The 17,033-nt window shown below is 45.1% G+C and overlaps 1 protein-coding gene across 1 annotated transcript; it reads left to right on the forward strand.

Annotated features, from left to right (window-relative positions):
* Positions 1-3,487: 3,487 nt before the first annotated feature.
* On the forward strand, positions 3,488-5,642 carry TMSB4X (thymosin beta 4 X-linked). The gene is made up of 3 exons (XM_082681129.1): positions 3,488-3,582; positions 4,649-4,762; positions 5,201-5,642. Exons 2-3 carry the CDS (start codon positions 4,663-4,665, stop codon positions 5,233-5,235), a joined length of 135 nt encoding a protein of 44 aa, XP_082537255.1. The 5' UTR covers positions 3,488-3,582; positions 4,649-4,662; the 3' UTR covers positions 5,236-5,642.
* Positions 5,643-17,033: the final 11,391 nt, after the last annotated feature.

Here is a 17,033-nt window from a genome sequence, read left to right on the forward strand (position 1 = left end):
GCACGTAGACTTGGTAGATAGATGTTGAGCAAGTTGCTTCAGTTCTCTGAGCCTCAGTTTCTTCAGCAGTAAAATGGGGATATTTGCAGCCACTACACAGGGTGAGAACTGAATCAGATGTTGTACACAAAGGGCTTCAACAGAGGGTCTGACATACAGCTAGGCCACTAAATATCACCTCCCTGTCATCAAGGCTGGACTCGGGCTGGGTCTTTAAGGAGATTTAGATGAACAGATGGAGCTTGCAGGGTCACGGGAAAGTGGCTTGAGGCAGGTGGGGGCAGATGGAAGGAGGCCCTGAAAAGTGGACGAAGGGACCTGGGCCTGAGAAAGCAAAGAGTCGGGAGCCTTGCTTAGTCCCCGTTGCCCCTCCTCTTCTCTGGCCAGTGCCTTGCGTAAAATGTAATAGGTTAAAAATAATAGGATGAATTTTCCTGAACTCAGATTTCAAGGGCTGTTTCCCCAGCTTTGGAAATAGCTACAAATCTGTCCCCGGCCCGCCCTGGAAAGCAACATAAAACACAGTGTGCCCTGACACCGCTTCCTGGTTCCACTGGGCCCAGGCTTCGACGTGGCCACCTTCCAGCGCAGGCTGTCTTGGCACGGTTTTCACGGGGTCTGTGGCCTCCCGAGGAGAGGAAGACAGGGCCTGGCTCAGGTGGGCTGTCTAGTCAGCTTTCGCTGGAGAGTCCTGAGCCCCGGGCACACACCGCCGTTCTTTTGTCCCTCCAAGCCTCTGTCTTTTCTTGGGATTGAGAACTGGTGACCCAGCACGTGCTAACCCATTATAGACGGTAGCTTCCAGGAGGCAGGAATTATCTCTGACGTCTGAAGCATCAATACTGGAAGGACTGAAGAGAAGAAAGCAAGGTGGCTAGAGTCACAGGTGCAGAGTGGGGCTGAGCCAGGTGCAAGGACCTTCCTCACTGAAGCCAGTCAGTTCCATGCCATCCTTCACTGCTAACTGAGCAACTACTATGTACCAGGCATTGTGAGACACAAGGCAGCCTGCCTCCCACTCTTCCTGGTGAGTCTCAGGTGCAGACCCAGGGCCGCCCCGGGGGTGAAGAATTTTCTCAGCGTCGATGGTACAGAGTGGCTACTGGCCGAGTTATCCCAGTGCTGGATCGCTAAGCCTCAGTTTCCGTATCTGTAAACCTCTCCTCATGGAAAGGCCCTGGGCATGAAAGGCGAAAACAAACATAAAGTGGCTATTACAATGCCTGACTGAAATTTTATTGGCTGAAAAATTAGCAAAAGATCTCATGAAAATCTCAGTAAACTGGTACTTTAAAAGAGAAAGAACTAATACAAAAACATCTAAAATGTGCAATTAATTCCAAACACTGAGGATTTTTTCCTCAACCCTCCATCCTAAATAATAATACAAAGCAAAACAGTAACAACACTGTCACACACTGTCTGAAGCATTTCAGCCTCCCAGCAACCGTGGAAGGTTAAGTACTGAATGATCCCATTTCACAGATGAGAAAGTACACAGAAAAATTAATTCACAGGCCAGGGTCACACAACTCTCGGGAATATTCCTTGAGTTCGCATTTGCTGCCATCTGCCTCCCGCTGCCCGTTCCATTCTTCCTAGAACCCCCGGAAAGTCCACAAGTCAAGCCTAACATGGCAGCCACTCTTCCTTTCAGGGAGTTGCTTCCTTCTCTTTCCCTTCCTCTCTATCCATTTCTAAAGAGACAGGCAGAAGGAAGGCTGCTTGTTGCCTAACTAGAAAAATGGTCCAGGGTTTACAAATTTCTACTCCGCCACTGCCTTCGGAGACATTGCGCTGCAAGGCCTGAGGAGAAGGCCTTGGGGAGAAGCAGGGAGCCTTAGTGTCGTACCTGTGTCATCCGGACACTCGGGGAGGAGAGAAGTGATTCTTGACAGCAGCTGGGTGAGGGGAAATGGACTCCCAGAACCCAACAGAAATGGTGTCGGCACGAAGCACCTGACGGCTGCAAAGGGCCAAAAATCCACCCTGCACGCTCCTTCCTGAGTTTCCACGATGAAGTGGACTCTTGGGCCAGTCAACTAGGGGAGGGTCGGGGAACGTGTAACCAGAGAGATGACATACTGTGCCTGCATGAAAAAGTCCAGTGCCCTCATTCGGGAGCAGAATGACAGCGACCCAGCAGAGTGTGAACTGGGGAACCAGACGGTCACCTGCCCCTGCCCACCCTGTACCCCTCCCTCCCCAGGAAGAAGGAAGTCTAGTGGACGCAGAAATGGGGAAGTCGGAGGTGCTCCTGCAGTGGCTTTCATGGGTCTATATAACAATTGACTCCAACCCCCAGTGAGACAAAAGCCTCGGCCATAAACAAGATTAGCAAGGGGTTTCTGGAAACATTTTCTGAGGACGCAGGGAGGGGGAAGGAGTTTTGTGCATACTGCTTTATGTGAAAACTCTCACAACCTGGCTCTTTTTCCCTTCACAGGCCATGTGCAGCTCCCCTCTCCTCCCCCCATGGTATTTGTAACTGATTTCAGCCCAAGGGGAGGGGTCCCTAGTATTCAGAGTCAGGTGCCATTTTGAAAACTCCTCTCTACCTAGAGCTCCCATATTTCCGGATGTAACTCAGAAACGCACTTCAAAATGGAATCCTGCTCGAAAGACGCCTTTCAAAATACGGAGTTCGATTTTTAAATTGAATCTTCAGATTTTAGAGATAATGGGAGTGCAGTCTCTGGCCTTCCACCTGGGCCTCCTTGGCAATCACTTTTGTAATTTAGGAAAATCAGGAACAGGAAGGTAAAAGAACTTCTTCCTTGTCCGGCAGCAAGTCAATAGCAGAGCTTGAACTTGACTTATTTTCCTAAGAGGCAGGCGATGTACTCTATAAACTCCCGGTAAATTCACCGCCAACCCGCAAATATTCCGGTTATTTGATTTGGGTGCTAACCAAACTTACAGCATTTTAAAAAATATGCATGTTACAGTGAGAAAACTTTTTTTTTTTAATCACTTAAGGGTACTTTACTTCCCACCCAAGTCTAGGAGAATGCCAGCGAGAAGACAAAGAAGGCCGGGGTGGGGCGTAGGGCTTCCACTGGCCTGAAAGCTGAAATCACGGGAATCGCACCGCTGCAGTGGGCGAGGCCCTGGGGCGAGGGACACCGCACCCTGGCTTGGGGATGTCTGCAACGGACAAAGGCAGCTTCGCAGTAAAGGAATGCCAGTCCCCCCTAGGTACCACCCAGGCCCTTAGTTATCACGCTCCGGTCCCCAAGAACAGGTTTGCGCGGCTGCTGCAAAAATCCATGATGACAGAACAGACATAAGGGGCTGGGGGAATGTACTATGAAGGAAGTGTTGCAGGGTGGGCTTTGCGCGTTTTATTTTTCCGCCCTCGCTGCGGTTAGGTGCGTGGGTGGACACAGGGTGTGGGCCCCCAACGCCAGGCAGGCCCCGGACGCCGTTCCGGAGACGCGGCGCGAAGGAGTTAAGCGCGCCGGCGGTGACGTCACCTCATTTACATAGGAACGCGCATATAGCGGCGCCCGCCGGGCCCTGCCCGGCACTCGGCGGCGACCACTGCGCAGGTCGGATCTCGTTCGCTCGTAACTCGCTCCGGTGAGCCCGGGGGCCCCTGCCTCCTGCCCTTTGCTCCCCTTCCCGCCCCGCGCCCGCATCCGTGAAGCCGAGCAAGAGTGGTCCTCCTGGGAAAGGCGGCCCCTGGGGAGCTTGGGGGTGCTGGACCCTTCCAGATGCTGGGTAACGGGGTCGGGAACTCGGTGATATTTTGTTTTTTAAATATTTAAAAATTTCGCGTTTTGCTATGGCAGCTTCGAAGGGAACATTTTTTTTTCTTTCCTCCCCCCTGCCCAAAGAAAAGCATTCTGCATCGCTTCTTAGGCGATGATGAATCAGGAACAGAAAGATCCTTTGTTCCGGCTCACACCCACCAAGGCCCGGAGCTTCACAGTCACATTTTTTCTCTCGCCTCCGGTGGCTTCGTGGGCTGTATCTGTTTAGGTTTAAGACGGCTGGGCTGTATTATGAAATGTTTAAAACGCCCTTCTTGCAGGGGGATGTGTGCAGAGCTGCGGAGTCGCTCCTAAATGCAGATCAGCGTTGATCTAGAGGGTGTGGGGACAGCTTTGTGTGCGGCTGGCTCCATTGTTGAGCGAAAGGAAGGAAGCGGGTAGGGCGGTGGTCGGTGGCGCCCGGCAGCAGCTGCCGCCTTTGTGAGCAGAGAAGAAAGCAGGACGGCTCGCATCTTTGGGGAAGAGGCCACGTATAGAAAACGGAAACATTTTGTGCAGCCTTGGCTTCATTTTAAGAACTCTAAGTCGATTTTATTCCCCTTAAGCTTGAAATGGTTTCACTTTTCTCTAATGTTGAAACACTGCAAGTAACAAACCCACAGTGGTTAATTTCACTGTTTTGAAAGATTCGGCCTCCTTGTGTGGGCGATCTTCCCAATTTGACCCTCCGCGTTTTGAAATACTAAAGGCGGGGAGGGGGGGCTCTCTCTTTCTCCTGTAGAAAGAGGATGATCTTTAGCCCTGAATGAAAGCGGAAGGTGGCAAAGTGGGTTTTCCGGCAGGAGACAGGAGGGCAGAGGCGCGTTTCTGAGTCGGGAGAGACGAGGGTAGGTGGCCCGCCCTCAATCTCGCTCTTGGCTTTGTACCTGCAGCTTCCTCTGCAGCCATGTCTGACAAACCCGATATGGCTGAGATTGAGAAATTCGATAAGTCGAAACTGAAGAAAACAGAAACGAAAGAGAAAAATCCACTGCCTTCACAAGAAAGTAAGCCTCCCTCCCACCCCCCTTCTTTAGAAAAGGCCGAGCGGGAGTGGCGGGGTGGGTCGGAGAGGATGGGAGGGGCTGGGAGAATTGGGGTGGGTGCACGAAGTGCGGGGGAGGAGCTGACAGTTTTATGATTCACGCGGCATGGAAAGGTTAATTGAAAATTGCCTTGCAGCCAACAAACGCGGGGCTTTAATAATCTAATCATTGAGCGTTTAATATACCATATTAATATGCAAATGCTTTTATCCTTTTCTCTGTTCAAATGTATATCACATAAATATTTCATGGTGGAATGCCTATTTGTGCTTGTAGAAATTTGTCTGATGAGGAGAGATGTCTTTAAACGAAAGTACTGAAATCCTATGCTCGGCTATACTGAATTCGCATCTCCAGCCCCCTCCATCTTTTTTTTTGTCTTTTCTTTTCCGGTCGCAGCGATTGAACAGGAGAAGCAAGCAGGCGAGTCGTAATGAGGCGTGCGCCGCCAATATGCACTGTACATTCCACGAGCATTGCCTTCTTATTTTACTTCTTTTAGCTGTTTAACTTTGTAAGATGCAAAGAGGTTGGATCAAGTTTAAATGACTGTGCTGCCCTTTTTCACATCAAAGAATGGAGAACTACTGACAACGAAGGCCGCGCCTGCTTCCCATCCGCCTGTCTGGCTGGCAGGGAAGGAAAAGAACTTGCATGTTGGTGAAGGAGGCTGGGTGGGACGACAGTGAAATCTAGAGTAAAGAGCAAGCTGGTCCAGGGTGTCCTGCGGGCTGTAAAATGCAGTTTAATCAGTGCCATTTTTTTTTGTTGTTGTTCAAATGATTTTAATTATTGGAATGCACAATTTTTTTAATATGCAAATAAAAAGTTTTAAAACCTGGCTGGTGTGACGGTATGGTCTCTGAAAGGAGCGGCTCATTCAGATGAAACCTTTGCAAAAGGGTCAAGTGGGTGCCCTGGGGAGCGATAGCTGACAAACACCTGGTCATTTGGGCAAAACGACACAGAAATGGGTTTCATCCAGGTATGTGAAATAGCTCGTCTACACTAGGTAATTAGATCATTTTCTTAGGGTCATTGAATTCCTAGTATCCAGCGTTGAACGCAAACTTTGATAGAAACATTTGCAGTGCTTAACTGTTGAAGGGTCTGTTATTTGTTAAGCTGACACTGAATTTATTGTATCTGATCAAGAAAATGAAGGTGGTGGTAAGTCACAGCACACTTTCAGGTGTCAAACTTGAGTTATTTAGACAATTATCAGTCCTGTCAGATAAGGAGAAAATGACATTTTTAACAGCTGCTTTATAAAAGGATTGAAGATATGTGCTTCCTCTTTGTCTAACGGCTGGTTCAAATTCAATATTTAAGATGGCTTTTATAAGTGCACTTAACGGTTAATGAATATGACTTAATTCTCAACTTGGATACTGAAAACTGTCTTCGGATTTAAAGGACACCAGCCGGACAGGAATGGAATTTGTGCTGTTTAAATCTGATAGGATTTAATTGGCTCACCTACAGTCAGGCCTTACCTTCGTTGAGTCCTTGATAACTTCTCAATCATTTGAAATGCCTATTTTAAGTGGTGGGTAAAAGCCAAGCCCTTGTTTTGGGGGGCGTTTAATGTGCAGAAAGAGGGAAATAAGAGTACCAAGTTTTTAAAGGAAAAGTGATGTCTTAACAAATGTCTTTAATGGATTCTTCCCTCATATAAGGAAAGGTGCAAATTTTTCAAGAATAAGTTAATTTTACTAAGTGGAAAAAGCATTTAGTGACAGTTGATCTAATAGCTCAGCAAAGCTAGCTAAGATTTACAATGCAAATATTAAACTCGTCTGCCGTCACGCCCCCCGCCCCCACAACTGACTTGCAAAAATATCCAATTTTAAGGAGAGGGTGGAGGGCAAATTGCTGATGATTATTAAGCCAGTTGATTTCATCTCCTTGGCTCCACACTTATTTTGAGAAATGCACAGGAAACCATTTATCTGTGGTTTAGACAATCAACCAGACCATCACCTAGAAGACTCTGCATTGCAAGGAAAGGGGATGTGTGCAGGCAACTGCCAAACCTGAGAGGCCTCTGCCTGCTGGATTCATCGAGAAAAGAGCAGTGAGCACACAGAGGTCTGGGAGCCTTCTCAAGGTGGAGCCTGGCCCTCCAGCCCTGCACTTTCTCCTCCTGCCTGTAAGGAAGGGTGTGGGCAAAATGAAAATGTCCATGGCACAAAGATAAACCAAGCCCACGTAGCTGTTTGCTCTGTGCATTTTTCAAACAATGCAGAGATGAAATCAGATTGTAAGGAATGCACACAACTCGACTGTTCCTCAGTTTTTAAATAAAAGTGAGCGTTAAGGGGAAAGGGGTGAATCATGAAATCAAGTGATGGGAGAGAAGACCTTTCTCCTGGGAGGACAAAGCTCAAACGTAGCCCCCCCCCCCCCAAAAAAAAGAAAGAAAATGAAAAATCTGGTGAGGATTGGCGGTTGGTGTGTGGTATGGGGAAATTGACAAGCTTCTGCATGTATCACGTTGTATACACCTCGCTGCTGCACCTGGACACGGATGCAGGGTGGGAGTGGGGAGGAGAGGCTGCTTTTTTTTTTTTTTGATGGGGGAAGAGAGTTCTTTTTTCTTCCCAAGAGAGGGTCTTCCCAGATGGCTGGAGTATTTATGAATCAGTATGGGGATTTATACCTCTGCTATTGAGGAGTTTCGAGTGGACAATGTTTTTCACAAGCACGAAGGGGACCTGAGGGTCACCGTTAGAATGAGGGATCCTTCCAATTGCAGGAGACCCTAGCCACCGCATCTTCGACCCTCTCCCCCCGCAAACCCCCAGGAGGAAACAGGCCAAGGGAGCTTATGTTCAAGCCGAAGGTCATACAGTCCGGTCTGGGCTGGGACTTAAGCAAACTTTGAATTGAGCAGGAAGAATAAAGCAAAAAGAGAGGAAGTAAAAGAGGCTTGTTTGGGACAGTCTTTTCATTTCTAAACCTCACAAATTCCTCAACCATCACAGCCACACTTTTCAGTCTTCCGATGGATGGAATTTTCAAGCTACTTTATTCTTCCAGGAGAGCAGCATAGCTTTGGGGCTGTATCTCTGAGGATTGTGTATATGGGGGAGCTGGGGGGAGGCATACGAAGTCTTAACAAACCCTCCCCGGTGCAGGGTCTCTTCCACCCCTGATAATCATTGCATCCCCTCCCACAGTCCTGTGAGTTAGATAATATCTCCTTGAAATATACCGGGAAGATCTCTTTATTTCCCTAAAGAAGCATCTTAACACCTCAAGACACAAAATGAAATAATTTTCTATTCTTTCTAAACATATGGGGCCAATTTTGTGCTTACTAGAAAGAGCAGCACGTTTTAGAAACAACATTATGGCCAAAAAAAGAAAAAGAAAAATCTTGAGCCTTTTTTTAGTTCAATAATGCAAACTGAAAACATTGTTTCATAGCATTGAAAGCGCTTCACACTTTTTGAGAGTGGCTTACACACCAATCTAAGAGAATGAAACATCAATTTGAAGTTCAACTATATTTTATTTGCACGTAAGGAGAAGGGCCTAAATTAGAAATTTAAGACACAGATGTGCCATGAAATAAGCTAAGAAGAAGATACGTTTCTAAGACCTATATTTACCATGGCTCACGAGCCTAGCCACTCTGTGGCATGTGGGATCTTCCCGGACCGGGGCACGAACCCGTGTCCCCTGCATCGGCAGGCGGACTCTCAACCACTGCGCCACCGGGGAAGCGCCACATTTGTGTATTTTTTCTTCTACATCCAATAGTATGCCTTGCATAGTAGTGGACCAATGCTAGAGCTTCAACAGACTCTCTCCCCTCTTAATTGATGGGGACCTCATTTAACATGTTTTTGAACATACTTTTGAGTATGTGACTATCATGATAGCACAATTTTTAAAATATATATATTTAATATATATATATATTTTAATCAAGGAGACTATACAGGGACATTCTTCTCCATACTTATTGCTAATATCCACCTAAATATAGTAAAAGGAAATTCACAGGTAATATGGAAGCTCCATTTGTGAAATTTAAGAATTCTTTTACAGATATATTTAAAGAGCTTTGAATGCTAATTTGCCACCATCCTTGATGTGTTGATTTTGAATCAACGCTTACAGTCAACTACATATTAATAAGCCAGAGCACTGGGTCATTCGTTCACTCCACGGGTGTTCATTGCCTGCCCAGTACATGCCAGGTATTTTATTTGCCACAGAGAGAGTCGTAAATAAAATGTAGTCCCTGGGCTTCCCTGGTGGCGCAGTGGTTGAGAGTCCGCCTGCCGATGCAGGGGACACGGGTTCGTGCCCCGGTCCGGGAAGATCCCACATGCCGCGGAGCGGCTGGGTCTGAGCCGTGGCCGCTGGGCCTGTGCGTCCGGAGCCTGTGCTCCGCAGCGGGAGAGGCCGCAGCGGTGAGAGGCCCAAGTACCGAAAAAATAAAAAAAGTGTAGTCCCTGCCCTTGCGTGTCTTCCCTTGGCTTAAGATGCCCTTTTCATCTAAACTTGAGTGGAAAATGCTAAGAAGTTATTCTTTTCCATTTTTAGGGTGAATGTCAAACCTAAGGGCTTTGTATTTTCAAATGAGTGCGAAGATCTCTGCTCTGCTTTGGTGTGGACTTTTTTCCAAATGTCTCTATAATGATTCCATTCAAATCTCTTCGAAAACTCAACGGTGAGTGACATTTGATGGAAACCACCTGATTCTTTGCATCACAATCAAAAATTTTATCAGCATAGAAAGATTGGGCATAATAACTCCTGCCTCTTATCTTTTGACAGTCCTTTATGAGGAATGCCCAAGACTTAGGAATGGACTGCCTGGGTATTATTTTAAAATCTATCTTTTTCTAGGATTTTATCATTGAGATGCTGGATTTCCAGAGAAACACTTCTCTTTTTTTTTTGAACTTTATTTTATTGAAGTATAGTTGATTTACAATGTTGTGTTGGTTTCAGGTGTACAGCAAAGCGATTCAGTTATATATACATATATATCTATTCTTTTTCAGATTCTTTTCCCTTATAGATTATTACAAAATATTGAGTAGAATTCCCTGTGCTATACAGTAGGTTCTTGTTGGTTATCTATTTTATATATAGTGGTGTGCATCTGTTCATCCCAGACTCCTAATTTATCCCCTCCCTTCCCCCCAGCTTTCTCCTTTGGTAACCATAGTTTGTTTCTTATGTCTGTCCAGAGAAATATTTCTTATTGCTAAATCCTTACCCTTCCTCTGTCAACCTTCCTTCTCCAATTTGACTAAGATTGTCAGAGGCAAAAACAGAGTCATTCAAATTTTGAAATCCGCAGAGAATGTAGCAAAATGGCGACCACGTGAGGATATCTGTAAGCCTAGCACCTGGCTGACGGACGGCTGGGTCACTTCTGTTTAGTAGGACTCCAGAGCTTTGAGCCTCAACAGAGAGGGACAGGTTACGTTCATGATCTATTCAAAGCAGTTGGAGCTATTCCTGTCCCATTATTGTCAAGCCACAGGAAATTATGCCTTTCCTCATTACCATACTGAGCTCTGTAAGTGGCTGATACCCTTTGGATACCCTTTGGCTACACAGAGACCTTGTGATAGTGTTTTCCCAATCTAGAAACAAAAATATTTCGTAAAATTAAATATATATACTATTTATATATACATAATATTATATATATCGACTGTCATCCATTTATTTCAACCAAGTGTCATGGCTTGCATGGAGGGTGGAAAAAAATCATTATTTATTCAGCAAACACGTATTGAGCATCTCCTGTGTACCCAGCTCTTTCCTAGCTGCTGGGGATAGGAATTGGAATCAGAGCCGGGCCTGATGGGAGAGGCAGACCCGTGTGAGCGAACAGCCACATACAGCATGAGCCATAGATCGGTTCGTTTACCCAAAAAATTCACCGAGCTCCATGTTTGCCAGGTAATACTTTGGGCTGGGACATCCACAGCAAGCAGATTGTAAAGGGCCCTCCTGCTTGGCTAAGGAGTTTATTAACTGCTCTTTGGCAACTAGGAGCTATCAGAAGTAAAATCCCTTACCGCACTTACGACAGTTTGTAGATTCTTCCTGTTCGGAATGAAGCTACCTGGAGGGTAGGGCAAAGAAGTGGCTACCCATACTTGTCATCGACAAAGCAGATTATCCATGTGACATTAACTGAGTATGAGAAGGTAATAAATCAGACTTTCATTGGTCTACATTTCAACAAGACAGGCTGTCACACCTCCATATTGGAAACACTTTTCATGTTGATTTGCTTCCAATTTTTATACTGGTGTGGACAGAGGGTTAATATATTTGAAATGGTTAAAATGACTTTTTTTTTTTTTTTTTTTTTTTTTGGTGGGATCTCTGAGGTTTGCAGTGCCTTATCCTAGAGTTTGTACTTTAAAAGCTAGTCTTCAGGGCTTCCCTGGTGGCGCAGTGGTTGAGAGTCCGCCTGCCGATGCAGGGGACACGGGTTCGTGTCCCGGTCTGGGAAGATCCCACATGCCGCGGAGCGGCTGGGCCCGTGAGCCATGGCCGCTGAGCCTGCGCGTCCAGAGCCTGTGCTCCGCAACGGGAGAGGCCACAACAGTGAGAGGCCTGCGTACCGCAAAAAAAAAAAAAAAAAAAAGCTAGTCTTCAATCATGTATGAGTTTCTCCGTGTCTTTTCCTCTTCTTTTCTCTTCTAAGGACACTTGCCATTGGATTTAGGGCCCACTCAGGCAATCCAGGATGGTTTCATCACAAGATCCTTAAATATGCAAAAACTCCTTTTCCAAGTAAGTCAATATTCACAAGTTCCAGGGATTTGACGGGGATAGAGCTCTTGGGGGGGCCACCATCTAACCCACTAGGAATCATGACCCATAGATCTAGTTACACCACAATGGTTGAAGTGGTAAACTGGTGATCAGCTCTGTGGGCAGAGACATTTTACTGAAGAAGTGGGTTTGTGGGAGGAGAGAGGATAATTGCAGTTTTTTCATATTTATCAGAAACTTACTCCATGATATAAGGAGTCCTAAGAAGAAACTTCTAGGAGCTGTGAGTGAGTGGGGACCAAGGGGAATGGAATGGAAGGAACATCAAAGGTTTGGGATTGGTTGTATGTTTACTATGATGACAGAGGTGAGGAACACAGGTGGTCATAGGATAAAACAATTGTTCTGGTACAGTAATTGGAAATGTCCACCAGGCAAATGCAAAATACCATCTGGGAAAATAAGTAAATATAGTAGTAGAAGTAATTGGAGAGGCCAGTCATGAAAATTAAAAAGAAAACAACAAAGTAAAAAGAATATAAACTGGGTTATTTGAAGAAAGGATTGTAATATGTAACCCTGACGTTATCATTTCAAAAATTATTGTTTAACTTCAGCTAGGAAGACAAAAGCACCGTGAGTTCTTATATCCAAACATAAATTCTTGAAGCCAAACAGATATGCCTAAAGTATTCCTCAAAGATTCCACTGACTTTCTCTTTAAAAGCCCCATGTTGTCACAGAGATGCGTGAATACATATATGTACCAAGAACAAACATATTGGCAACTAATGTTTTGAACCTTCATCTACTCAGGCCTGCTTTTCTGAAATAGGTTATGAAGTTTCCCGTCAGGAGAGATGGATACGAAAAAGTCCATCTGTTTAGGTCCTCAACCCAAGTAGCAAAGAATTAATTATTCAGATCGGAAAGAGGTGAGGTCAATTGACGCTAACCCAGACATTAAGGACTGCCTGCCCCAAGGAAGGCAACGCTTTTGACCGTATCCCCTTGAAACAGCTATGATGTATTTTCTTTCCTCTTCTCCTGGAAGCTGACGCCTATGTATGTTGATGTCTATGTATGTTTAGAATTTCTCAGGTATTTGGCTTGACCAAGGCCAGTTGTGACTTGGGGCCTTGCTGCCATGCTTGGTACTACAGGTGTTTCCAATTAGGGCTTCATTAGGGTGCAGGCGTGGTTAAGGCTTTGGATCACAGGACCAGGCAAACAGAGCTGTGAGGGGCTTAGGCTTAGCTGAGGAAAGAAAGGCGAAAGGGTGGTCTCCAAACTAGAGAGCTGACTGCCATTCTAATCTTGACTCCCCCAATCCAGCGCCCCCTCAAGCTTGGGCCACACCCTAGAGCCTGGTTTTCAAACCACAGCCACCCTGTCCCCTTCCAGTTTCAGGAAATCAGTTTAGTTGATTCTTGCCAGCATGGAAAACAAAGCAAAGCAAAAAAAATGAACAAGCCAAAACAAATCACTAAAGAGCAACAGAACGGGAAGGACCAGGCTGTCCTGCATGGTAAAGGTAGGTTACTGTTTAATCAAACTTTGTTTCAGTTATTTATGTGAGAGTGTGTATGTGTGTTTAACCAGCCTGTGATGTAAGATGTTTTCTCAGTGTGAGTCAGAGGCACATTTATCAAGACATCCATCCCCCAGCCTCCTGCCTCCTCATGGCCTCGTTTCCTGCCTTTTCTCAGTCTAGCCCCCACTACTCGTCAATCACTTGGCATTGATTTAAAATTCTCACCTCCCCAGGCCCTTCCCAAGTCGCCCTGTACACCCCAGTTCTGACACTCCTCCAAGAGCCTCTGTTTTCCATTCCTTTGTCCAGTCTCCCAGGTGCTAATAGACACAAGATACAGTCTTCCATGCCATCACCACTGGACTTGTCTCTTGTTCCTGGTCAGCTCCCTATTAGCTGTGCAGCCTTGCATATGCTTCATAACTGCTCTGAGCTTCTCTTTTCTCCTCTGCAAAGTGGGGAAGGGGAATGGTCCCAACGTGTGGGCTTCTCCTGAGGGCTGAAAGAAATACGTGCACCTCGTACGTTAAAGGTGTTCAATACATGGTGGCTTTTATAATAAGGACGTTCTCCTACAGAACCACAGTACCAAGACTGAATTCAGGAAATGGACCATCCAGTGTACTGCTATTATCATCGAAGCTGAAGCCCAGATTTGAATTTTGCCAGTTGCTCCGTTAATGTCTTTGCCAGCCTTTTTTTTCCTCCTCACCGGGATCCAGTGCAGGCTCACGAGAGGCATTTAGTTCTTGTGCCTCTTTAATCTGAAACCATCCTTCAGCTGTTCTTTGTCTCTCACATTTCGGAAGAATACAGACCAGCTGGTTTGTCAACTTTCTCTCAGTTGGGTTTGCCTCCTGTTTTTTCACGGGTAGAATCCGATCATTTTGGTAGGAGCGCCCGGTGAGGGATGTCGTGTCCTCGGTGTTTCACAGGAGAGGCACGTGACGTCCAGTTGTGCCATCGCTGATGGTGACGAGGGACCGCTTGTTCCCAGGGTTGCCACCAGCTTTCTCTGCTGGGAAACTAGCGTTTTCCCTTTGTCATTAATAACCTGTGGGGAGATACTTTGAGACTCAGGTCTCCTGTATCTCATCAAACTTTTACCACGTGGTTTCAGCATTTATGGGTGATGCTTGTCCGAACCCGTGCTATCTATGATGTCAGCCAAAAGGCAAATCTCTTACTCTGTCATTCCTTCTAACGTGAACATAATTTTTATGTGTTCCACCTTAGACGTCTAAACCGATGAATGCCATTTCGAAACTTATATGCCAACAATATGGAAAATAAAAGCAACTCATTTATGTAGGCCTGTGGGCTTGTTCTGCTTGACGAGACTCAACATTGTAGAGATGTCATGTTATAGGGAATCTTTTCAAAGGCCCTGTCAACATACGGCTGATGCATGTAAATCAACTATACTCCAATATGGTATTTTAGAAAATTCTTTGGGGGTTGCACCGCACGGCTTGTGGAATCTCAGTTCCCCGACCAGGGATTGAACCCGGGCCTCTGCAGTGAAAGCACCGAATCCTAACCACTACACCATCAGGGAACTCCTTAAAATAAAAATTAAAAAAAAAAAAAAGAAAAAAAGATATGGCTGGACTTCCCTGGCGGTCCAGTGGCTGGGACTCCGCGATTCCAATGCAGAGGATGTGGATTTAATCCCTGGTCGGGGAACTAAGATCCCACATGCCGCAGGAGCGGCCAAAAATAAATAAATTTTAAAAAGTAAAATAATCTTAAAAAAAAAGATACGGCTGATGCAGGCCTGTGCTGTCATTTCATCTTTAAGAGTCATCTTAGGGCTTGTTTGCAATCAACACTCTCACGTGTCACGGCTGTGCTTTTTCAAAAGAATACAGAGGCATATGTGTAAATCGCATTCCCATTCAATTCAAACTAGATCTTTAACATTAATTTTGATCAACCGCACATCTCATGGAGTTCCCATGATTGGAAGAGAAATTGCTCGTCATTAGTGGCTCCAGCAAGGGCTTGTAGAAGGACGGGAGAGGCAGATGCTTTTCGGGCTCCTGATGGACAACAGACGTTGGCGTGATAAAGGAAAACTGTGCACCGCTGGAATCATTGGGCGCGGCCTTCAGCACTTCTGCTTCTGCGCCGCGGGAAGAAGTTTCTGCTCTTTGAGAACCAGGAAGTGGCTTCAGAATTTGGGCTTTGAATTCGGTCAGGTGCCTGCCTTTCAGCAGTCCTTGAACAAACATCACCTGTTGATTAGTCAAACACTCATTTCCAACACTAGTATGAGAGGAATAATGGATGGATAGAGCTTCAAGAATGTCTGGCCCTCTTCCACTTTCTACCTGGAAAAAATGTCTTCACCTGAATACTGCTGTTTGCTTATAGCTGTGGCACCCTACCTATCTGAGTCGTGAGGCCGGTGTTGATGCAGCTGCCTATCTGGACAGTGAGTCACTCCCAGGTTCATTTTCAAGATGCCCTGGCCACATATTTGTCATGGAAACCAGGAAAAAGTCTCTGCTTTCAGTGGGAGCATGTCCTCAGGAGAGGCAGAGTCTCCAGTATGTAATCATAAACAGTACAAATTTTCTCCCATTTGGGGGACATGGGGGATAGAAGTTGACTTTTTTTTTTTTTTTTTTTTTCCAGTACGTGGGCCTCTCACTGTTGTGGCCTCTCGCGTTGCGGAGCACAGGCTCCGGACGCGCAGGCTCAGCGGCCGTGGCTCACGGGCCCAGCCGGTCCGCGGCATGCGGGATCTTCCCGGACCGGGGCATGAACCCACATCCCCTGCATGGGCAGGCGGACTCTTAACCACTGTGCCACCAGGGAAGCCCGAGGCTGACCTTTTAAAAGTATTTTTATTTGTAGTTTTTATTTTTAAAATTTATTTCATTGAAGTATAGTTGATTTACAATGTTGTGTTAATTTCTACTGTACAGCAAAGTAAGTCAGTTATGCATATGTATACATTCTGTTTCTTATTCTTTTCCATTATGGTTTATCACAGGATATTGAATACAGTTCTCTGTGCTATACAGTTCGTCCTTGTTGTTTATCCATTCTCTATGTAATAGTTTGCATCTGCTAATCCCAAACTCCCAATCCATCCCTCCCCCACTGCTAAAAGTATTTTTAATTATTAAAATTGTTTGAACAGAGAACACATTTATCTGGTTCAAATATTAAAACAATATGAGAAGTATATTCCCTTTCAACAGATTTCCCTTGCTCTCTTTTCTAGTTTCTTGCTTAGCCTCCAACGTATACGTGAAAGCAAATATATATTTTTAACTCTCCTCTCGTTACACAACTGGTATTTAATATGGTATTCTTAAACTTTAAAAATTATTATACAGTAATACACATCTGTTTATTTAAAATAAATCACACAGTATAGAATAGAGTGAATGAAAAAGTTCTCCGAACCTCCAGCCCGTGTTCCCGAGGTAGCTAGTTACCAGTTTTTTGTGAGCCATTCCAGATGTTAAAATTTTTTTAGAAACTTGAGAGCTGCTTGCTAAACACAGCCACTATTAAAAATTAAATGATATAAACGTACAACAAAATAAATTATATTAAAAGTAAAGGTCATAGATACTCATAACTCATCACTGCCTAATTATTTTACTACGTTTTACTACAATCTATGCTCTCGAGGTTGATTATGTTACAGGTACCATCTTTATGGTGGAAATATAAAATGATGGCATATACAACATTGTAAATCAACTATACTTCAATTAAAAAAAAAGAAAATGATGGCTACTGGTCATCTCTTCTCAACTCTTCTTGAGGACTTTACACCTCTATTGACATAGAATGTAGAAGATGCTTCATTGAAATTAATCAAAAATATCAACTTAGGAAATGTAAAGATGCAACAAACCTGTCAACACAGTTATTTTTAAATTTAAAGAAAATCGGCATGAGAATAAATGA

This window comes from Grampus griseus (genome assembly GCF_964374135.1).
Source record: "Grampus griseus genome assembly, chromosome: X".
Lineage (NCBI taxonomy): Eukaryota > Metazoa > Chordata > Mammalia > Artiodactyla > Delphinidae > Grampus > Grampus griseus.